Source organism: Beta vulgaris, chromosome 8 (assembly GCF_026745355.1).
Source record: "Beta vulgaris subsp. vulgaris cultivar EL10 chromosome 8, EL10.2, whole genome shotgun sequence".
Classification (NCBI taxonomy): Eukaryota; Viridiplantae; Streptophyta; class Magnoliopsida; order Caryophyllales; family Amaranthaceae; genus Beta; species Beta vulgaris.
The window spans coordinates 12,751,816-12,777,137 of NC_079209.1; the positions used below are offsets into that span (position 1 = coordinate 12,751,816).

A 25,322-nucleotide genomic window follows, 5' to 3' on the forward strand; every position below is an offset into this window, starting at 1 on the left:
TAATTCCTAATAAATTCAGGCGATGGGTATTAAATAAGACAATCAATGCAATAATTAATCTATTAATTAAAGCTGAATATTCCCACACATATCACAAACTTATAGAAATATTCTATAGCACACATGAAAATAAACCTGGCTAGACAATTGATGGACAAACATGAAGATGAATAACTTCATCGATTTCGTCTAAAACTGGAGATTGAACAAACTTGTTAGTCAATGCATACTCTAAGTCTAGGCTAAGGACTAACTATAACCATAGAAGGGGATTGACTAATCTAGGTGAAAGCTACGCTAGAAAAGAAATAAATTGGACGTTTGTTGTGTGTTGTGTTTGTTCTGATCCTTCTTCTTGTATTTATACTTCATTACCATGCGTAACTTCCTGGCCTCTTTGGAGGGAAATTATTTGAATCATTTATGATTCAAATCACAACTGCTATATTCTGGCACCATAGTGACCACGTCCCATTGCCCATGTAACTTGCATGCTTCATAATCAAATTGACTATCACCCACATCCTTGTCCACGTTTTTGGCGTTGTTTGACTTCCATCTCTTGACCATTGTGGACTGATAGGCTTTCTTTTATGGACTTCTGGTTGTTGACTTTCGTTGACTATTTATCATGGTCTTATTAGTATGATTGGGCCTCCATATTTACATAAACATCTAAATCCTTTGGGGCTTAATACAATTATCGTAATAAATGTTATCTATTACATAAAAATGGTGGTAACAATCCCACATGACTATATTTTCATCCGCCTATAAATCACAAATGATGGTCAAAGTGAAATTTGTGAATAGCGTAAAATATAAAAGTGTAACAATTAAAATGATACAGAGGGAGTAATTAACAACAAATAACTAACTCACCCAGATGCATGAGAAATTGAGAATCATCTTGGAATTGGGATCTAAAGGAAACTTGGGCATTTTTTGCCAGGTCTACTAATATTCTTATTGTAGGAATTCATCGAGGATTGATTAGGAACAGAGTTAATATTCTATATTACTAGAATCAACAAAATAACAAAGCTGTTACCAAGTTGGAGCATGAACTGATAGACCAGGTCTACTATTCGATTTTATATCCCACTCTCACAATTTAAATACATTAAGACATGCTAGCCAAAGGTAAAAAGACAGACCAAGAAAATCAAATCCCACCGGTGCTTCTATATTGTAAATATGTTAGTAGTCAAACCAATGATTTCACACATAGAAAAAGGCAAAATAAAAAGGAACAACGTTAAACAAGAAAATATTTAGTCTGAGATTAGTTTTGGGAATGCACAAAACATCCAGACATTCTTTTTTCAAACCTATTGTATATAATTTGCTGTCTCATGTGATATTCTATGAACACTCTTCTTCTTTTTGCATCTTGCTTTTCTTTGTTATTTAGTTCAATCATAGCCAATATTACCACTACTCAAAATCTAAGAGACCCAGAAGAACTAATATCTAGTAATTCCATTTTCAAACTTGGGTTTTTCAGCCCGGTCAATTCAACCAATCGTTATGCCGGAATCTGGTACAATAACAATGATTCTAATGTACTTGAAATCATATGGATAGCAAACAGAGACAACCCACTTAATGATTCTTCTGGAATGCTCAATATATCCGAAGATGGCGATCTTCAACTCTTAAATGGACAAAACAGCACTTTTTGGTCATCAAATATAGCAGGAAATCATGAGGTAAATAACTCAGTTGCTCAACTTCTAGATACTGGGAACCTTGTTTTACTTTCCAATGCAAGTGGAAATATCATCTGGCAAAGTTTTGAGCATCATACAGATTCGTTGTTGCCACGTATGGAAGTAATTGTTGATGAGAATACAAACACTTCACAACGGCTAAGGTCTTGGATGAGCTCCTCAGATGTTTCCACTGGCCGGTTTAGTGTTGGCATTGATCACCGCACTCTTTCTGAAATATTCGTCTGGGATGGTGGTCGGCCTTATTGGCGATCTGGACCTTGGAATGGTCATGTATTTATAGGAGTACCAACTATGTATTATTTCGCTCTGGTTGATGGGTTTCGCCTTGATGATAACCGTGATGGTAGACTTACCTTATCATTTGCTACTGCGAGGCAGAGAATTACAGAACACTATGTTTTGACTTATGATGGAATAGTGGAACAAAGAGATTGGGATGAGGCTACAGGGAACTGGACAGTTATATGGCAATCTTTAGAATCTGAGTGTGATATCTATGGGATGTGCGGTGAATTTGGGAGTTGTAATTTCAATAACTCTCCAATATGTAGTTGTTTAAGGGGGTTTGAACCGCGGAATGACCATGAATGGAATAGAGGGAATTGGAGTAGTGGGTGTGTTCGGAGAACACCTTTGCAGTGTAGGATTATAGGAGGTGAAGAAGATGGGTTTGTGAGGGTAAGGAATATGAAAGTGCCAGATAATGCAGAGTCGGTGTCCTCAGAAGATGAAGACAGTTGCAGGAATCAGTGCTTAGGAAACTGCTCCTGTTTAGCCTATTCTTATTATTTGGGTATTGGGTGTATGATTTGGAATGGAAGCTTGCTTGACATACAGGAATTCTCCTCTGTTGGTGTTGATCTTTTCGTTCGTTTAGCTCATTCGGAGCTAGGTAACTACTCTCTTTCTTCTATCTTATTTATCCCAATCCAGATTTGGAATTAAAATTATCAAGTGAACTTAACCTTTTAAGCAGTTTATTTTACACATGACTTATTCGTAGTACATAAATCAGAACTTTGTGGATGTTAGCTATTTAGTGCTTGAACTCTTATGTGGTGGTCCACATACACCTAGCTGATCTTGATTCTTGTCCACTTTTGCAGATGAGTCAGGGAACAGGTGGAAACTTATTCTAGCAATTACTCTAGTCATGGGAGCAGCTACAATTGCCTTAGTGATATACTGTCTATGGAGACGGATGCGAACAACAAATGGTTAATTTTTCTTCTATGAACCATGTTGTTTGTGTGTGAACTATATATGCAAATCTGAACTTCCTATGCTTATAGATATCTATTTTCTCGTGCAGAAAGGAATTCAATCGTCGACGGATCACAATTGCATAGTATCAAAGTGGAACCTGATTTCAGTGATGTTAAATTGCAAGATTTACCACTATTTAGATTTGAAGAGTTGGCAGCTGCAACAAACAATTTTGATGATAGATACAAGCTCGGGCAAGGTGGTTTCGGTCCAGTATTCAAGGTAATGTATACAGTTGCGTATTTGAGGTCAAATCAGTACAAAACTAAACATGTATGTATGGAAAAATCAATCATAATTTCATAATTTCAGGGAGAATTAGAAGACAGACAAGAGATAGCAGTCAAAAGACTTTCGAGAGCGTCAGGACAAGGTCAACAAGAGTTTATGAATGAAGTTGATGTTATCTCCAAAGTCCAACATCGGAACCTGGTCAAACTACTTGGTTGTTGCGTAGATGGGGAGGAAAAAATGTTGGTCTACGAATACATGCCTAATAAAAGTTTGGATGCATTTATATTTGGTATGTTCCTACAGTTCTATTTCAATATATTTGTATTATAGCATCCTTTTCCCTCACTTTTAAAGGTTCGGCTTTCTAAGCTGGATTAGCTGACCTACGAAAGATATTCGTGTACAGTGTACTAGATTCTCCCATTTTACCATATGAATAAAAGTTAGTAAAGTGACATATTCTTCAATTCCATAATATGTTCTTCAGATCCACAAGATCGGGAACTTCTAGGCTGGAAGAAGCGCTTGAACATAATTGAAGGAATATGCCGAGGGCTTTTATATCTACATAGAGATTCTAGATTAAAAATTATTCATAGAGACCTCAAAGCTAGCAATATCTTGTTAGATGAAGATCTCAATCCCAAGATATCAGACTTTGGCTTGGCAAGGATATTTGGAGGGAAAGAAGATCAAGGCAACACCAAACGAGTTGTGGGCACCTAGTAAGTATATATACTATCGTGAATAGTCTAGATATAAAATGCTTAGATTATACACCCAAGAGCATGATCATGTGTCGTATGCACCTAAGTATATGTGCTTTTTGAGATATGTTCTTTTAAATTCAATGCAAGTTTTATGTGTTTCCCAATCTTTGTAGTATTATATACTACGGATCAAATATAAGATATCCTTTATGTAGTTATGATATGAAATTAACGTTTGAATCGCTTGAATTTCAATCTAGTGGTTACATGTCTCCGGAGTATGCAATGGAAGGGCGTTTTTCAGAAAAATCAGATGTATATAGCTTTGGGGTTCTACTCTTGGAGATTATAAGTGGCAAAAAGAATACAAGTTTTAATGACGATGATTCCATGAGCCTCGTAGGATATGTAAGCTATTCCTACAAAATGCATTCCTTTCTATACCCTTCCCCTTTTAGTAAATAGTAATTAGTACCTTACAACTTATGCTAAATGTTGTTAATTAGGCGTGGAAATTGCGAAATGATGATAATATTCTTTCACTGATTGATCCAACAATCCAAGATACACACTTCCAAGGGGAGATTTTGAGGTGCATTGAAGTGGGTTTGTTATGTGTTCAAGAATTCCCTGAAGAAAGGCCATCAATTTCCACCATCATTTCCATGCTTGATAGTGAAATTACAGATCTTCCACAACCAGTACAGCCTGTATTTAGCAAAATTCTTTATCCTAAGAGGTTGCTTCAAAAAAACCAAGAAAATTACTCTGTTAACACTTGGTCCTTCGCTTCTCACATTAGTGGTCGATGACAGTATGTTTCTGTAGGCTTTACTTACGCCTTTGGCAACGTCTATCTGATATACTTTTGTTATATGAGCATTTAACGTTATTACCATACATGAGGTTTAAAGCCTATTTTGTGAATATAAAGCTTTCTCACTTAAGCGTACTAAAGGTGTTGATCTTGTTGGTTGTTTAGGTGATTAGGTTATGAATTTATTCAATCCCAGTTTCAATATGAAGTTTTCTTTGAACGATCAAATAAATTCCAACCCTTTTTTTGAAATGAATATCTAAAAGATGCAATCACAACTCAGACTCGCAAATTTATAACACATTTACCTCATTAATTATGACATGATATGTATTTAGGTACCACACGCAATTTTCTAAAAAAAATTATATATAATGTTTAACATTGCATGCTCAATAACATCTACATATACTGTAATAAAATAATCAATTTAGGGCCTGTTCTCCCCAGCTTATTTTCAGTTCAGTTCAGTTCAGTTCAGTTCAATTCAATTCAGTTCAGTTCAGTTCAGTTCAACTCTTGGCAATACTTTTACTCTCACATATCACTATTCATTTCAGTTCAGTTCAATTCAATTCAGTTCAGTTCAGATCAGATCAGATCAGTTCAGTTCAATTCAGTTCAGTTCAGTTCAATTCAGTTCAATTCAGTTCAGTTCAACTGTTTTATGCCGAAGAGAACAGGCACTTAGTGTCATACTTTGCCGTGCATAGAAATATAGAATAATAATATACATATTATATTATTATATATACACATCAATACATCATTCTCATACAAGTTGTACAACGATAATGCAATGATATACTTCCTCTGTTTCTAAATAAGTGCAACACTTCTTATTTTCACGTTTGCCAATACATTATTTTAACCGTTAATATCTTCAATTATCAATAAGTAAAAATTATAAAAAGTTGATATTAAAAAAATTCACATTCAGACGAATCTAACAAGATCCCACATGACTATGTTTTTCCTAAAATGTAAATCACCAAAGCTAATTAAAGTTTAAACTGTGAATAGTAAACACTATGCAAATGTTGCACTTATTTTGAAACGGAGGAAGTATATATTAGGACAAAGGACACCGGGAGGATACATATAATAAGCTCATTTTTTCTGGTTGTCAACCATGCTATTTTTACACGCTATTGCCTTCATACAAAGATCATACTTTCTCCGTAATAAAATATACGTCACAAATAAATATTTTATATTTTATAAATAATATATATTTGTTGCATTTATTTATATTACGGAGAAGTATCATTTTGCAACTTACACATGCCACTTAGTAAATACTTCCTCTGTTCTATATTACAGTGCTTATTTCTTTTTTAAAGTGTCACAAAATGTAATTCTTGTTTCCTTTACATCTTTCCATGATTTTCCTAGAAAAATTGTGACATCATTATTTACTTGCTTATTGGAAATAAATTTTTTGCTTTGTTTGTTCAACCCAATGGTTGAATTAGTCATGTATTTTATACTCTTTCACCACTTATTTCCCATAAAATTTATTTTCAATATACAACTAATTTTTACCTTCCTCTTATATTTTATTATTAACCTTAATCCCCATGCAAAAATAAAATCAGACATTATGATACGAGACGAAGGAAGTATTCAATAGTAATTCCTCCTAAAATAAAAATCACATATTTGTATGATAATCAAAGGTTGAAGCTTTTAATAGTATCACTACTAGTCTCATATGCACGTGATGCGTGCGCTAATTTCAAAACTTGTTATAATATACTCCATCTGTATGATAATTATGATTACTCTTACAATGCGAAAGGTTAATAGTTAGATAAATCTAGATATAATAATTCGCTAATGCAAAAAACTAATAAAGGTTGTGAGTGATTTTTAATATTAATTTTTTGTAAATGAACTTAGATATAATAATTCTTAAGCATTATAATTAGCTTATATATATTCATATATTCATATAATAACCTTTTTCATTCATATCACTAAGGGTCTGTTCTCCCCACCTTATTTTCAGTTCAGTTCAGTTCAGCTCCAATCAGTTCAGTTCAGTTCAGTTCAGTCAATCTAGCTCTATTCTTTTATCACCATTTTGTTAAATATTATTATTTTGTTGGTAGGAGTATAATTTACTCCCTCCGTTTCCTAAAGATCTTCCCTCTTTCCGTTTAAGGGTGTTTCCAAAAGATCTTCCCACTTTTGCTTTATTCCTTATTTGGCAAAACAAATTTCCCTATTTACCCTCTCATGTCACTATCATATGCTCCACCATTACATTATTAATTCAATTTTACTCCCTTTCTCTCTCATACTTTAACCCTTTTTTATTTGTTTATTTATCTTAACCCCTTTCTCTCTCCTACTCCCTCCGTTTCCTAAAGATCTTCCCTCTTTCCGTTTAAGGGTGTTTCCAAAAGATCTTCCCTCTTTTGCTTTATTCCTTATTTGGCAAAACAAATTTCCCTATTTACCCTCTCATGTCACTATCATATGGTCCACCATTACATTATTAATTCAATTTTACTCCATTTCTCTCTCCTAGTTTAACCCATTTTTATTTGTTTATTTATCTTAACTCCTTTCTCTCTCCTACTTTACTCACATCATGCCCCACACAACTTGATTTTCCTTGGTATCAGTAGGAACAGTAAGTGGGAAGATCTTTAGGAAACGGAGGGAGTACTTTACTAACACCATGCCCCACACAACTTGATTTTCCTTGGAATCTGTGGGAACAGTAAGTGGGAAGATCTTTAGGAAACGGAGGGAGTATTTTACTAATTACTCTTATTATTATTATTATTATTCATTTTTATATGATTACTATTAAGTATTATTATTATTATTATTGTTGTTGTTGTTGTTGTTGTTGTTGTTGTTTCTATATATTATTTTATTTATTATATCTTTACTCATTATTATTATTATTATTATTCGGAGGAACATGGTTTAGGTCAAAGCACAAATAAACCCACGGTTTTTAACCCTTAAACCAATCAAATCGCGTTAAAACGGTTTATGATGTAATTTTCGCGGTCCAACCCAATTATTTTTATTGCTAAATATTATTATATTATTAAATCTAATTATTAAAATAGTAATATTAATTTACTTCTTAGATATTATTGTTATTATATATCATCATCAAGTATTAATATATGAATACAAATAATATAAAATAATTATATTAATTATCATTATTATCATTAATCATTATTATTATTAATTTATGATTATTAATATTATTTATTTATAACTATCATTTAAAAATATCCAAAATACTATTGTTATTATTATTATTATTCATTATTATTACTTATCATTATAATTATTATTTAATATTCATATTATTATTGTTGAAATATTATTTATATATTTATTACATTCAATTTAATTAAATTTAATTTAATTCAACTCAATTCAATTCAATTCAATTCAATTCAATTCAATTCAATTCAGTTCAGTTCAGTTCAGTTCAGTTCAGTTCAGTTTAGTTCAGTTCAGTTCAGTTCAGTTTCAGTTCAGTTCAGCTCAGTTCAGTTCAGCTGTTTCATGTCGAAGAGAACATGCCCTAAGACACTAACCCCAATCGTTCGCACAAGTAACTCCATTTGTTAATATGAGTAACTCCATTCATTCATACTAGTATCCCCATTTAATCATATAAGTAACTCCATCATGTTCACATGAGTAACTTCATCTTGTTCACATAAGTATTCCATCTATTCATACGGGTAGCTTCATTCATTCACATGAGTAACCTTATTTAATCATATGAAGACCCTATTTAGTAAGACAAGTAACCTCAATTGTTCACTAAACTAACCCAATTTTTTCTTTAAGTAACCTCACTAAATAAGACGATCCTGTTTAATCATACTAGTAACCTTAATTATTCACAAATATAACCTCATTTTTTCATACGAGTAACCTAATTAGTTCACAATATTATCCTCTTTTAATCATACGAGTAACCCAAAGGTTGACAAAAGTAACCACATTTTTTTAAACGAGTAACCTCATTCATTCATAAAAGTAAACTAATTAGTAACCTCATTTATTCAAATGAGTAACCTCATTTGTTCACAAAAGTAACCTCGTTTTTTCATACGAGTAACATCATTAGTTCACAATATTAATCTTAATTATTTAATCATACAATGACCCTATTTGATCAAGTATCCTCAATTGTTCTCAAAAGTAACCCTATCTTATTATATGAGTAATCCAATTATTTCATACTAGTAATGTCATTAATCTATGAGAAATCTCATTTAATCTTATGAGTATCTCAATTATTTCATACTAGTAATCTCATTTATTTATACAAGTAACTTCAATAAAATCATACGAGTAACCCCAAATGTTCACAAAAGTAACCGCATTTGCTTATAAGAGTAAGCACATTTCTTTGTAGGAGTGACACCCTTTTATTGTTAAAAGTAACCACATACTCATACAAGTAACTTCATTTGGTCATAAGAGTAACTCCACCTGTTAACAAGAGTAAGTCCATTTGTTTATAAGTGTTTGTGCATAAGGGTCAACTTCGAAATGTCATATCTCACAAAACAATTAATATTTCGGGAAGATTCAAGTTGGAGATGAAAATTTGGCTCGATAGCTTTCCAACGCTTGGTAAAAGCTCGATTCCAATGAGAAACAAGTGAGATATGACAATTTGAAACTGAGCTGAGCGTATCGCGCGTGCGACCATAACGGTAAGACTGTAATTTCGCGTGTGGCCATACGCGCTGATTGAGATATGTTTATATTTTTAAGGTCAAGGATTTATTGGCCAAGCTCTCCAGCTCCCACCTTGTTTTTGCGAAATCATCTGGGATCTCGCCTGGGTCATATTTGTTGGCTGCTGAGGTTTTTTTGTAGAGAACAAAGCTCCTCCCTCCACATGATCCAATCTCGTCCCATGGGCTTAAGGCTGTAAATAAGTTACAACTATTTTAGTGTTTCCAACATGTGATAATTAGAATGAAAATTAAGCTAGGGAACGACATGTAAATAACATAGCTAGTGTAACACTACTTCATATCAAAAAAAAAAATTTGTCTATCCGGTTGGTAAAATACTTATTAGTAGAGTGGTATTAATATAGAATGGAAGAAGAAGAGACATATTCATTATAATGTTATACTCTATCCGTTTCCTAAAGATCTTCCCACTTACTGTTCCTACAGATACCAAGGAAAATCAAGTTGTGTAGGGCATGGTGTGAGTAAAGTAGGAGAGAGAAAGGGGTTAAGATAAATAAACAAATAAAAAGGGGTTAAAGTAGGAGAGAGAAATGGAGTAAAATTGAATTAATAATGTAATGGTGGACCATATGATAGTGACATGAGAGGGTAAATAGGGAAATTTGTTTTGCCAAATAAGGAATAAAGCAAAAGAAGGAAGATCTTTTTGAAACACCCTTAAACGGAAAGAGGGAAGATCTTTAGGAAACGGAGGGAGTATTTACAGGCTCAAAAAACTGACTTTCTTGTTTGATTGATGATTGATGGGTTCGAAAAAGATGAACATTCTCATTCGTTAAAAAAAAATGAAGGCGACATCACCAAATTTGTGCATACATCCCGACTTCAACAAAGCGAAGAATTTATTCCAGTCGCAACGTTCGTGTAACTGATGTTATTATACGTGAGGGTGTTAGAGATACGACTATACGAGATATAATCAGTATCGAAAAATATATGTATTGGGATTATTAAGAGAATATTATATTTATGCCATTTATGTTAAAATATTATTTAGTGAATAATTATGGTTATGGTCCTATATATTTTTAGCAAGATTGTATCATATCTTATGTTACCTTAGGTTTTGTATAAATATTCTACCTATTGATGGACAATAATCAAGCCACACGATTAAAGCTTTACACCAAATTTGTCAGTAACAAAATAAAAGCAACAAATAAATATTTTATATCTCACACATAATACCCATTTATTACATTTATTATGATGTTACCGAGGAAGAATTATTTTTGAGCTTACACATGCCACTTAGTAAATACTAAATAGTACTTCCTCCTTATCATCTTTCTTTTTTCTATTTCGGTATAGAGATTTATTTTAGTACATTCTTTGAAGTTTGACCACTATTTAATATACCGACAATAAATATTATACTTCCTTCGTTTATTTAAACGACGTACACGATATGATCGTTTAAATTATACTTAAAAAGTATAATTATATATTTTTCATATAAAAAATTTGGATTGAGGGAGTTCACATATTTCTATGATAATCAAAGGTTGAAGCTTTTAATAATATCACTCTATATGTTTATATTTTTAAGCTCAAGGATTTGTTGAGCCAAGCTCTCCAGCTCCCACCTCGTTTTTGCGAAATCATCTGGGATCTCGCCTCGGTCATATTGGTTGGCTGCTCAGGTTTTTTGCAGAGAACAAAGCTCCTCCCTCCACATGATCCAATCTCGTCCCATGGGCTTAAGGCTGTATAAGTTACAGGTATTTTAGTGTATCCAACATAAGATAATTATAATAAAAAAATTAAGATAGAGAAAGACATGCATGTAAATAACCTAGTTAATGTCACACTATCTAACGAAAAAAAAAATTATCTATACGGTTGGTAAACTACTCACTGGAGTGGGAATTATATATAATGGAATATATCTCATTACAAAATATTATTTTAAAGGTGTCACATTAGTTAATAAAAAGAACTTCCTCTACCCCTATATAACGTTATGATCTTGCTCTATGTAGTTAATTTAATTGCAAAGAGTTGTGCATAGGAAAAAGCTCATTATTTTATTTCTTTTTAACAAGAATGTAGCTCTTCACAAAAGTTAGTGTCTTTTGAATATAGCTAAGTGTACAAACCTCATGGGCTGTTATTGTAGTAGTTGATAAAATGAATATCTATACTAATATATTAAAGGCGTCTCACACAACATATAGCGTGCCACGTGACACTTCTCTTACCCTATTAAAATTGTCCATTGCGTATATATGCCAACTAACCAAAGTACATTGGCTTAGAACAAGATTATACTGCATGACATTTTGGTATTATATATAGCCAATTACTATCTCAACCAACTTTTAATCATGCTTAAATTGTCAACATTATTATATTTATACCTTTTAAATGTTAGATTTTCTTTTTATATTTTAAGGCGAATGAAAAAAAAAAATTGTGTATCAAGTTTAGAAAAAATACCCCTCGAGCAAAGCCTGGGGCCAAAATAATAGTTCTTCTTTCAAACTTATTCATTATATGCTATAAATTTTTGGTAAGAATATATATTTCCGGCCCAAAGGATAATTTTACGGACTCTTTTGTTATTTACAAATATATATTTGTTATTTTTTTTCATAAATACTCAATTAGTTAACCGTTAGAAGGTTCATTAACTCAATCATGATTTTTTTTTCAAGGATAGAGGAAGAATAATGTTTTACAATAAGATGTGACACAATTTCTAAGAATAATAAATAGGATTTCTAATAAGAATAATACGAACTTTTGCTCGTACTCTCGCAATAATACAAACTTTTGATTATTCTTTAATAATACAAACTTTTGATCAAAATTGCTCCAGTAGGACAATACCGGTTGTTAACTTGTTGTAGGAGGTAAAAAGCTGAGGTGGTTCAGGTGGATGTATGGGGTTTGGGGGAGGAGGGTGAAAGAAGAAAAATCATTTTGTAATTTTTTTGACCTGTTTTACAGTTTACAAGTCAACCTGGCCCAATGAAGGAATTTTGATGTAAAGTTTGTATTATTAAAAAATAATCAAAAGTTTTTGTTATTGCACCAAACGAAACAAAAAGAAATGATGTGACATAGTGTGGGGCAATGGAGGTAAGTCGTGTTTTAACCTTTTTTGGTATTAAATACGAAATTGGTTAAAACCTTGTACATGATTGATCGCATGTTATATACGCTGTAAAAAAGGATTGATGAAAATATAGTTTACCAAAACTGAAGCACAATAATGTAAAAGTATGAAAACTGAATGAAACAGATGAAAATAAAAATTAAGAAGACTTCATGGAACATATGGAAATGAAAAAGTATGAAAACTGCGAGGATTAAGATTACTGAATTGTTGATGTAATGTATTTACCATCAGAAGCAGCATTGGCACAATAAAGGAGAAAGTTGGTAGAATCAGAACCCAAAACAGGAAGACGACGTTCCTTAGCATACAACTTCAACGAAGTATCAATAACTCCGCCTACAAAATCCTCCTCATTAACAACAAATTTCAAAGGCCCAGCACTTCCTAAAACATTGATTACAACAAGCAAACGTTTGTTGTTGCTGTTGTTAAAACTGCCTTTGCCAAAACTTCCCTTACTACACTCAAACCATGAGTGTCCCTTCTTGTTAGTACTACTACTGCAGTACTTCGGCTTCTCGCCTGAGTACGAACTCATCGTATTCTCGGACAAGTTTCTCCTCATTTTTTCTATATATATATATAGGATCAACTGATCAAGTTTAGGGGTCGAGGCCGAGGCAGCGATAGTACCAAGCTTGTTTAAATGAACTGAAAGAAGAGGAAGAAAATATAAGGAAAGATGATCTGACGGCCTGCACGAGTTGCGTAGGGAGTGCAGTAAATGGGAGAGAAGGCATGAAAGAAGTCAAGTTGCTGACTCTGTGTACCATTCAAGCGAAGTAAGCTGCTGTATTTGAGATTTTTTTTTCTTTTTCTGGTCTTCTGCAAAATGTGTATCTGAGGTAAGAGATTAATGGGAAGTAATTAGTTGAAGAAGAAAATGATGAGGGATATCAATGAATTATATAAAGTCGTCTTTGATGAAGAGGGCAGGTATATTAACAATATATATACTTTGTTCTTGTGATTTTCTAATGGTGATATAGCTTGGTGTGGACATTGTGACGCTAATAATTCATTTAGTTATCAAGGTCGGTCCGTCTGTTACCTAATACAATATAGACCCGTTACGACATTATCAATAGAAAATTATAAGTGAAACACTTGTTAATATTACAAACTACTGTAGAAATTAACAACTCAATTAAGGTGGTACCGAGTAGTTGTGATTAGTTATTGATCATGTTGTGTTATTTCAAGTTTCAACATTTAAATATAGTATTGACCGTGACATTTACTTTAAAATTTATGCAACAATTCAAGATGTTTGAAATAAACATTACATTACATAGCATCTAAAATCTTACTCCGTCAACAGTATAACTCAAAGTGTCAAAATTATGATGTTTATATTTGTCTCATAAGAACAAGTATAGTATGGGTAGAACCCAAGTCTGCTAGTGGACAAGCGTCATATAGTCCGCCACAAATTCTATAGGATGAGATGTCACTATGATTAGTAAAGCCAATTCTTGTGAAGATCTGAGACGGTGCTCACGGCCACCTAATACGACATATAAGGGAATCTTTCCTCCAGTGAGACTCATCTCAATAGTACGCGTGTCAACGGATTTTACACCTTGTCAAAGGAATAGTACTCATATAAAGAGTCTAATGGTACTATTTTGGAGGTACATTCTAAACACTATTTTCTCTCTCTAATCTGTCTATCTTTCTACTTTATCTCTCTAAATTCTTAGCGGACACATAATGACTTGAGCGTAGGAGGGGTTAACTCGCATCCCCCCTCCGAGGGTAGTTTACGTTTATTTCCTTGCAGCCTTTCACTCAAGGATACCCCCACGATTACTAACAGACATTTTAGCGGTCCGCCATCATTCTATTACCGAACAACTTGGCGCTAAAAGGAGGGGCCTCCTATCTTTGTGAATCAGTCATTGACAAGACAAACGACACAAGTCGTGGTCCGCTAAGGTTTCCTAAAACCAATCAAGGGTCTTCCCAACCCACTATGACACTTGTGGAAAAAACCTTATATGTCACTTAGTAACCGATCCAATTTTTATTTACAAAGCCGGATCCGTAAATCCGCAATTTCTTCAGAGGGAAAACTCACCTGATTAGCTGGTCCTTTAGTGAACTGTACCAGTTAACATAAAACTGATCTGGTTTTTTGTTAATTGATCCGGTTCACATGACCAAATTAGTTAATTAGCATTCACAAAGTGGGGTAAAAATGAGATTCATTACAAAACGCGAGGCCCAACTCATTACAAAACGCGAGGCCCAGCTCAAAACGTGCATCGACTTGGCCCAATTCAATACCAAACGTGAGGCCCAACTGACTCTACCCTTTTTCTCTCATGCGGCCCAACTATTTCTCTCTCATCCCTCATAACCCTAATCTCATTCTCTCTCACACGTAATTTCTCTCCCTCTCTAACTCATCTCAATCATCCTCTCTAACCCTAATCCCTCTCGCACATTGTTTCTCTCCCTTTTCTTCATTGATTCATCCTTCATCAGTCCTTAAAAACTTCATCCTTCATTCTTCATCTATCCTAAAAACTTGCATCATTCATCCTTCATCTATCTCTCTCGCCTTATCTCTTCGATGTTAGCATGTATCCTTCATTGGTCCTCAAAAACTTCATCCTTCATTCTTCAACCACCATCAAAGACGAATCGATGATTAAAATCTGAAGAGATTAAAGATCAACCGAATGCAGTCGCGAAGAGATTGTGAAAAGATCAAGTGAAGAATGAAATCGCAAAGAAGATGAAGATGAAGATGCCGTAACTAATTTTTCCAATTTAGGGTCTGTAAATTTTTTTATAGTTAGTTTCAGATCTAGTTTTCATTTTTAGTTTATTTTGTAAATATGTATTTTTTGTGTAATTTGCGATTCGTTTTAATTTAGTTTTTTTACACTTAATTTGTCTTTATATTTCGTATTTGTAATTTTTATTTCGTCTGTTTAGATAATGATGAATAAATTTGGTTGCGTTGGCTGTAAATTTAGTTTCATTGGATGTACTCTTGGTTCCGTTGGCTGTAATTTAGTTATTGTTGGCTTTAATCTTGGTTTCGTATTTGTATGTTTCGTTGGTTGTAATCTTGGTTTCGTATTTGTATGTTTTGTTGGTTGATTTACTGCATTTTCTTTTGCTGATATCTTCATTATTTAGTGGTGGATGGTTATTGCAAAATTGAGGCTTTTTTTAAAATTTACATATCCATGCCAAACTTATCTGGTTTTGGTTGAAAATTGGATCCGTTAACCCATTACTGATGCGGTTTCACCAAAAAACCGAATCAGTAACCCATTTACTGATCTGATTTTTCTTCAAAACCATATCAGTAAATGATTAACTAATTCAGTTTAGGACCAAATCAATTAATATTTACAAACTGCTGCGAGCCTACCCGATTCGGACCAAAACCGAATAGGTAAGCCCGATTTTGACCGGATCAGATGCGCTTTTTCCCACTAGTATTACCAGAGTAATGGGGGCACCTGAATTCAACTTAAGGGTGCCCGAGAACAACACCGAACTCCTGATAACAACATTTCTCAGGTGAACAATGGTAATATTCCACTTAACCTAGCTCAATTAAGCCAGTTCTCTCCTGAACAATTAAAAATAGTTGCATCATTCATACAAATTCTAGCGGGCTCTCGATAACCTAATGGTAACATCCCTACTCCGAATGCTAATGTCGGTAAACACCGAAAGTGATCACTCGTCTTAACCGGTAGAAACGCAGATGGTACACCGATAAGAAAGATGCGTACCTTCATTCGAGAGGGACGACACTTGGAAAGGCAGCTAAATTAGTCAATATACGAAGAGACAATTCTGGAATCTAAAGAGATTGACAACTCTAAGGATGAGGATCAAGGTCACTCCCACCATGAGTACAATAACAATGGTGCTAGTAACTACTCGACTGACACACACCTGCTGATAAAGCCCAAGCTCTCTCCCTTTATGCCAGAAATTTTGAATCATCCCATGCAAAGAATCAAAATGTCATATTATAAATTTGATGCATGGCAGTTCAGTTCTGGATGATCATGTCGAAGCCTATGAGGGACACATCGCCCACATGTACTTATATATTCAAGTGAACGCCATCTGGTGTAAGGTGTTCCAATCCACTCTGACCGGGATCGCTCAAACATGGTTCAAGAGTACTAAGTCTAGTAGCATTTCTCTTTTCTCTCAACTATCATCCATGTTTAGCACTCTTTTGTGAGCAATAGGCGCCACGAGCGCATTACTAGGGAATTATTGTCCATCAAGTAGGGAGAAACATAATCTCTTTGTGACTTCATTGGTCACTTTGATGTCAAATCAGTCACTATTCCCCGTCTGCAGCAAGATTTGGTGGTTTTAGCCTTGATGACATGACTGAAAGAGGGGTCCGCGTTTAGAAGCTATTTGGGTCATAAGACTTTCACATCATTGGGACTTGTGCTTGAAAAATCTAATGACTTTATAAGAGGCAAAGAACTTGATAGGTCGCGAGTAGTCAATAGCAAATGGAAGGAGCAATTATTGATTTGCGAGAGCCGAAGAACGTTAAAGACATTCAAAGAGTGAAATGACGATTTTAACTCTATTCATCTCCAAGTCAGCCGACAAAGCTCTACCTTTTTTCTCACTGTTTAGGGGTAACACGAAGTTTGAATGGGGGAATGAGGAAAGCAAAGATTTCATCATTGTCAAAGAGCACTTGAAAATTATTCGTACCATTTCACGTCTCGAAACGGGAGATACCTTGTAGTTGTACATCTCGGCCTCTCCAAAAACAGTTGCGGTTGTATTGTTGGTGGACAAAAAGAAGAGGCATCAACCAATTTATTTCATCATCCATATTTCTGAATGTTCGAGAGAGTAGGTACCAGCTGGTTGAAAAAAGGGCATTAAATGTCGTCATAGCCGCGAGGAAGCTTAGGCCATATTTTGATTGTCATCCAAATCAGGTCTTGATAAACACAACCGCTAGGAAAAGCTACGCAGAAGTTGGATAATTTCGGTCGTCTCTTAAAATTTGTTGTGGAATTATCTGAGTACGGTATTCTGCAGACATCGTATGCAAAAGAAGAGTGGATCAGGGAATGACATGTAATAACCAATCCAAAAGGGAATACATTCGACTACGCAATCAAATTAACTTTTCCGGCATATGATAATGAGGCAGAATATTGAGCTGCAATTGCTGGTTTGAGAATGTGCATAGCCATATGTACAAAGAGTGTATCACCGAAAATGGACTCACAACTCATCAACGGGATACTGAAAGGAGAATTTTAAGGTCTGGTAGGCGAACTGTTCATGCCATTCCAAGGGAACATGCAGAATTATGTGGAAAAGGCCAAAGAAATGATAGCTAAGCTAGATCATTTTGAGGTTCATGCCATTCCAAGGGCCGACAACACTAAAGCAGATGCATTATCCAAGCTGGCAAGCTCTAATTCCCTAAATATAGAAAGATCTGTCATGGTGGAAATTCTAAAAGAAAAAAAAGTACCCAGAAGATTGTAACCGTGAATAATATCATCTAGCAAGGAGGATGGTTCAGTAATCTGGTGGCTTACAAATTGACATGTTCACTGGCCACACTACTACATATATGTCTAAAGAGACCCCTAAAAGTCCCTTTAGAGACCATCTCTGGAGTGATCTCTAGCTCACTGGTCTCTTTGTATAAGAAACCACTTTTTACAGCTGATATTTTCCATAAAATAATGAGACCACTATTTGAGATAAGTGGTCAATTAATTGCTAGTTGTAGGAACAAAGAAAGAAGGATTATCAACCACTTATTTGAATTCAAGGGGTATTTTTTATTCTACCAAGAAATCACTTAGGAAAATAAATGGTCTCTTCAGTTCCATTAATAAATGCCACTTATATTTAAAAGGTGGTCTCTTTGCTAAGAGTAACTATAACTATTTATGTCGGCCCTTTTTTCCCCCAAAATTTACCTAAATTCAAGTTTTTTTAATTAAAAAAAGTTATATCAATCAATCCACTAAAAATGTACTAGTTCAGAGTACCATATTGTATTATATATTCATTCCCTAAAAAACCCATTTACATAATAATATCCTTGTTCAAGAGTGCTCAAAGATTCAACCAATACATATAGTATAACAAGTAAATTAAGGAATTTTCGAAAAAACTACATGGACAAAATTTTCTTCAACCCATTATGCTTGACTATAAGCTTTTGGTGTATATTCTGCAACTTGCTGCTTTTCTCTGGTTCTTTGCTTTCACCCTTACAAACATCATCTTCCATGCCAGGATCACATCTGGAGATACATACCACAATCCATTAGCTCAGGACTAGGCAAATGTGTTGCGACAAATTCAATACCACCTGATCATAAAAGAAATATAGGATGCTTTTAATCTCAAGAAATTTTAATTTAATAGGATGCAACTAAAATAGCAAAAGTGTTTATAGTCACATACTGAAAAACATGCAGGGATAGAGAATAGAAAATTACTTGAAGTAATATAACGGAAAAGAGAGCAATGATCTTGATAGACTTCAAGAGAGCGTGTTAGGTAATATTTAAATACCACTATCAGTGATGCTAGACCTGAATTAGTGAGAAAGCATCTAAGATTCACAAAATAAACCGAGTAAACTAGAAACATAAGCCTAATGCTCTTAGTGAATGATAAAACTTTGACAGGCTTCATAACTTCATAAGATAAAGATGGGATGAAGGCATGAAGCGTTACGTGCTCAAGTCAATGAATTATAAAATCTCATCACATTTTTTCATTTTATGTTGAACAAGAGGTGTAACAATGCCTCCTATTTGCATAATTAAGATAGAATAACTAGAGACTAGAGAGTTGTACAAACCTCAAAATTGCAGTTGTTAGAGCAAGAACATCAGTATAAGGTAGTTTAGGTGATGCAACATGAACGTCAGAGCAAAAATAATAGCATGATGATTTCTTCTTTCACAAACACAAAGAACTAAGAACTCATAGAAAACTAAAAAGGTCCAACAATATAAACATGCTGGGAATAGAGAGTAGAAAATTACTTGAAGTAATATAACGGAAAAGAGAGCAATGATCTTGATAGACTTCAATAGAGCGTGTTAGGTATTATTTAAATACAATTATCAGTGATGCTAGACCTGAATCAGTGAGAAAGCATCTAAGATTCACAAAATAAACCGAGTAAACTAGAAACATAAGCCTAATGCTCTTAGTGAATGATAAAACTTTGACAGGCTTCATAACTACATAAGATAAAGATGGGAAAGCGTTACGTGCTCAAGTCAATGAATTATAAAATCTCATCACATTTTTTCATTTTATGTTGAACAAGAGGTGTAACAATGCCTCCACTTTGCATAATTAAGATAGAATAACTAGAGACTAGAGAGTTGTACAAATCTCAAAATTGCAGTTGTTAGAGCAAGAACATCAGTATAAGGTAGTATAGGTGATGCAACATGAACGTCAGAGCAAAAACAATAGCATGATGATTTCTTCTTTCACAAACACAAAGAACTAAGAACTCATAGAAAACTAAAAAAGTCCAACAATATAAACATGCTGGGAATAGAGAATAGAAAATTACTTGAAGTAATATAACGGAAAAGAGAGCAATGATCTTGATAGACTTCAAGAGAGCGTGTTAGGTAATATTTAAATACCACTATCAGTGATGCTAGACCTGAATTAGTGAGAAAGCATCTAAGATTCACAAAATAAACCGAGTAAACTAGAAACATAAGCCTAATGCTCTTAGTGAATGATAAAACTTTGACAGGCTTCATAACTTCATAAGATAAAGATGGGATGAAGCGTTACGTGCTCAAGTCAATGAATTATAAAATCTCATCACATTTTTTCATTTTATCTTGAACAAGAGGTGTAACAATGCCTCCTATTTGCATAATTAAGATAGAATAACTAGAGACTAGAGAGTTGTACAAACCTCAAAATTGCAGTTGTTAGAGCAAGAACATCAGTATAAGGTAGTTTAGGTGATGCAACATGAACGTCAGAGCAAAAACAATAGCATGATGATTTCTTCTTTCACAAACACAAAGAACTAAGAACTCATAGAAAACTAAAAAAGTCCAACAATATAAACATGCTGGGAATAGAGAATAGAAAATTACTTGAAGTAATATAACGGAAAAGAGAGCAATGATCTTGCTAGACTTCAATAGAGCGTGTTAGGTATTATTTAAATACAATTATCAGTGATGCTAGACCTGAATCAGTGAGAAAGCATCTAAGATTCACAAAATAAACCGAGTAAACTAGAAACATAAGCCTAATGCTCTTAGTGAATGATAAAACTTTGACAGGCTTCATAACTACATAAGATAAAGATGGGATGAAGCGTTACGTGCTCAAGTCAATGAATTATAAAATCTCATCACATTTTTTCATTTTATGTTGAACAAGAGGTGTAACAATGCCTCCACTTTACATAATTAAGATAGAATAACTAGAGACTAGAGAGTTGTACAAATCTCAAAATTGCAGTTGTTAGAGCAAGAACATCAGTATAAGGTAGTTTAGGTGATGCAACATGAACGTCAGAGCAAAAACAATAGCATGATGATTTCTTCTTTCACAAACACAAAGAACTAAGAACTCATAGAAAACTAAAAAGGTCCAACAATATAAACAAAAATATTGTAGCCATAGTAGCCAAAATCTGACTCGAGACACATACTGGTGATACAGACCATATACTCTGTCTTTCTTAGTCTGTTAATATAATCTTTTTCTCTGTTTTTGCTTAGTAAGCATACCCAGATTCCTTAATTAACATGGCCATTCAATTTTGAAAAGAGAAGTCTTAGGTTTAATTATTTACTTTAAGCATGATCTGAACAATAGTACTAAATTGTTAGAAGTATAATCTTTCTAATATACCCCTACCTTAACAAGAAGATCTGCAGATTATAATGACTACTAAAGGTGTCTTTTCTTCAAAATAATGCATTTTAGGTTTAATAACTCAATTATGTTTTCACGTTTGTTTTGTCTAAATGACAATGCTACTTCACTAGACAACTACTTTTAATAATAATTCATGAAGTTATAACAAAGATCAACAGTTGAACACACACTCCATTGAAGTAACTCAACCTAACAAGTATACTACAACAAGCATTAATGGACTAATTGATGTTTGGTTCTCAATCTTCGTTGTTGGCAAGGGGAGAATTAGACGCATGTTCAAATTGCTACTACTATTACCATTTCGAGTTTCAAGTTGTTATGTGTTAGCACAAGCTTCAACACTCAATTCCTTACAAACCTAAATTTCTACCTTATATAGGATACTTTCAAAAAAAAAAAAAAAAACTAGATAAAAATGAAAACATTCCAACAACATATTTCGGAATTTCATACCATTGGAGGCAGCTAGAATGGTACACGTCCACACAAATAGCAGAAAGCACGAACCAAATATTGTAACCTTTACCACGATTGCTCAACTAAAAGCATAAATAAGGCCAAAATAATAACATGAATATCATGGCTTAATGTGGTATTAGGACAAATTACCAGCTTACAAATCTTCCTGCTAAAGGGGAATTGATTAGCTCTGCTACGCAAACAGATGAACTCAAGTACTCAACATTATAATACACCAAGTGCAATGGAGAAATCTAAAATTATACTACTCTAGGTTCAATTAAAAATTTCTTAGAATGCGTCAACGATTATAAGAATGTCCGTAAATGCATAGTTATCTACAAATTTTCAATAGCTTCAAACTTGGAATGGTAAGAGTGGTAGCAAGTAGTCAGAAGAATTTATAACCTTAGCCAATCACAATTGATGCACCATCAATCGGGTCTCCATTAACAAATTATTTTGCATATTTAATTAAAAACCCTAAATCTCAAAGACAGAACAAAATATAAATTTTTCCAATGAAGAAAAATCATAAGACAATTAACCGTGTACCAATGAAGCGAAGGCGATAAAAATCTAAAATTGAAAAATTTATTCGATAAAAAATCACTAGAAATAATTTGAATCATTCAAGTCTCAAGATATAACCCAAAAAACACAGTTAAAATTGAAGAATTAAAAACGTGCAGAAGTTACCTATATTTTGAACACAGATGAAATTGAAGAATGGAGGACCTAATAGTAATGACTGATAATGGTGGTGGCTGATTGTCGAGCAAAAAGTTGAAATTGAGAGGGGTCAATTCAACCCGTCGGAGGATGAATCATCGCCTTTCAAGCATGCATTGCCGAATCGCTGGAGTTGTGGTGGGAATTATTTCTGGTGTAATTGCTGGAGTTGCTGCTCCATTACTTTTAATGTACACCGGTAGTGCTCTACTCCGATTCATCTACTTCTATCGAACTGAGAGAGATGGATAGACGTGAAAGAATAAAAAAGTTAAATGGAAAGATGGATAACGTGAGAACAATTGTTTTTCTTTTCAAGTTTACAAAAAAAAAAAAAAAAAAAAATGAAGGAAAAAGAGGCCATTTTTTTTAAAGTAGGTTTGTTTACTCATATCATAAGAAACCACCTTTTTGAGAAATTAGGTCATTTTTGCTAAATAACAATTTAATTAGAACAAGGGGTCTCTTATTAGTGGTTCTTTTGCAATATTTTGTACTACTACAAATATGTCTAGAGAGACCCCCTAAAAGTCCCATTAGATTGTTGATTAGTGGTTCTTTTACAAGCTAGTGGCAAACACAAATTCTTGATTGTTGGCATCGATTATGTACAATATGGAGCGAGGCTAAGCCGACAACAAAGAACAAAGCAAACCAGGCCAGGAAATTCATATAGAAAAGCATAATGATAAGATTTGGAATACCGACAGAAATAGTTTTCGATCACGAAGCCTAATCTGATTTTCGTCCAATCAAAAGTTTCTTGTCAAAATTTAGGGTTAAATTATTTGCGTTTTCAGTTGTTTGTCACCCATAGACTAATGGGCAGGCTAAGAGCGCAGATAAACAAAGCCTAGGGGCTCTGAAAGAGAAACTTGACGAGTTTAAGGGAGCTTGGCTTGACATGATTTCAACGGTACTATAGGCAACAAATTAATCGAGAAAGAGGCGACTAGGGAGATTCCATTTAACTTGGCTTTCGGATCAAAATATTTTTGCTAGTAGAAGTTGACCTACCTTTCTATCAGATCAAACACATCTAAAAACAATGACCAACACTAAGGGAGAGCTTGGATTTCCTGCCAGAAATAAGGTTGGTGGTGGAACTTAAGGCTGGTGCTTACAAGGACGGCATCGAGAAAGCTTATAACAAAAGGGTTCTAGAAAGCCCGTTAAAACTCGGGTACTTCGTGTTGTGTAGAACAACCGCCGTTGAAAAAGCTCGTGTGGAAAGAAAGCTTTCAGCTAACTGGCAGGGGCCATATTAGATAGCCAGGAAAATTGGTCCCGACTCGTTTGCTTTTAAAACCATGGATGGCATAGAGCTAAAATACTAATACTGGAATGCTAGTGTTCTAATGAAGTATTATGTTTACTTTGTTATGTAATGGGCCGAGAGCCACTTTTTACTATTAAAATAATACAAACTTCTATTATTAATTATCTTTCTATATTATTGTATGAAAAGAGAAATGTGTATCGTATACAATAAGACCATATAGCGGGCCACCAAATTAAATACTAACAGCCAAATGACATCCCCAAACGTTAGGAATAACAAACTTATTGGCCGACCAATCCATAGGCAGCTGCAAATCCTTGAGAAGATGGTAACCTAGAGTATCGCCATTACTCGGGATGTCGGCATATAAAGACTTGTCCTCCCTCACGTCCCATTGGGGCTGATACACCTTCCCAATGATGGTGGGATGACGAGAAAAAGCAGCCTTCATGGTGGCACTAAGTCTCACATGTTTCTTCTCAATCCATTCATGGATACGAAAGTAGATCCCTATAACAAGATCTAAGAGGAAACTCGGAGCATTGAGTATTTCGTAATAACGAATAAAAGAGTCGGATCCGAGAGCCGTCCTAATGCTCTGGATAGTAGCGTTGAGAGGGGAAGTCCGATTAACCAGCAGTACTTCCTCTCAGATAGGAGAGTCCGGAATGTTAACAACATCCACATTCTTTTTCTCGAAGATAGCATCAACCTCCACTGCCTGCCTTTCTCTGATGCTTTCATCAGCCTCAATAGACTCACGAGGACATCTACGAGTAGGATTGTCGCCCCCTCAGTTGGGAGCAATTCACGACCTATTGGAGGCAGTAAGATGGGAGGCATTTATAATCACCTCGACCCTCACTAGGTACGCGGTCGACAACGCGAGGCCCCCAGTGACAACATGGACAATATGATACTAAAAGCAGGGTCCTCATGAGTTCGAGATATTGGTACCAAGTTGGGATCGAGTCCATGTTCTTTAAAGTCATGAATGCTAGCACTTGAAAAGAAAACGGTAATGATCAGTTACATTAAAAAAGAAAGAGGAGAGAAAAGTGATAAAAGTAATCAAATTCCTACGTCGGACTTAGAGTTTAAACCAACTGACAACCAGGGTGTGTCTGATAGAGGAATAAAGCGGACAAAGGCTCATCGCCCATGCAGTATATATTTGGCATTGGGAAGCCATGTCTTAGGAACTCTTCCCTCAGCTTCCTCGCCGTCAACAATGATTGTCCCAAGCTCGAATTCAAAATAGT

General features: G+C 34.4%; 2 protein-coding genes and 1 long non-coding RNA gene across 5 annotated transcripts; 1 reads left to right on the forward strand and 2 right to left on the reverse strand.

The window, feature by feature from the left end:
• Positions 1 to 1,148: 1,148 nt before the first annotated feature.
• LOC104884694 (G-type lectin S-receptor-like serine/threonine-protein kinase SD1-13) lies at positions 1,149 to 4,828 on the forward strand. Its single transcript, XM_010669379.4, has 7 exons — positions 1,149 to 2,628; positions 2,843 to 2,953; positions 3,049 to 3,224; positions 3,315 to 3,525; positions 3,724 to 3,961; positions 4,207 to 4,354; positions 4,453 to 4,828. Exons 1-7 carry the CDS (start codon positions 1,368 to 1,370, stop codon positions 4,756 to 4,758), a joined length of 2,451 nt encoding a protein of 816 aa, XP_010667681.1. The 5' UTR covers positions 1,149 to 1,367; the 3' UTR covers positions 4,759 to 4,828.
• A 5,848-nt stretch (positions 4,829 to 10,676) lies between these two features.
• On the reverse strand, positions 10,677 to 13,644 carry LOC104884693 (hypothetical protein). Its single transcript, XM_010669378.4, has 2 exons — positions 12,879 to 13,644; positions 10,677 to 11,235 (listed from the first exon to the last, which is right to left on the reverse strand). Exons 1-2 carry the CDS (start codon positions 13,216 to 13,218, stop codon positions 11,066 to 11,068), a joined length of 510 nt encoding a protein of 169 aa, XP_010667680.1. The 5' UTR covers positions 13,219 to 13,644; the 3' UTR covers positions 10,677 to 11,065.
• Positions 13,645 to 18,661: 5,017 nt separating this feature from the next.
• LOC104884692 (uncharacterized) lies at positions 18,662 to 23,222 on the reverse strand. 3 transcript variants are annotated; one of them, XR_008967343.1, is made up of 6 exons: positions 22,746 to 23,140; positions 20,789 to 20,884; positions 20,242 to 20,337; positions 19,697 to 19,792; positions 19,142 to 19,237; positions 18,662 to 19,011 (listed from the first exon to the last, which is right to left on the reverse strand). It is a non-coding gene; the product is annotated as an uncharacterized LOC104884692 (long non-coding RNA). The 3 variants fall into 3 exon arrangements; XR_007268945.2 differs by lacking the exon at positions 20,789 to 20,884 and having other exon boundaries at positions 22,746 to 23,131; XR_008967342.1 differs by lacking the exons at positions 19,142 to 19,237; positions 19,697 to 19,792; positions 20,242 to 20,337; positions 20,789 to 20,884 and having other exon boundaries at positions 22,746 to 23,222.
• Positions 23,223 to 25,322: the final 2,100 nt, after the last annotated feature.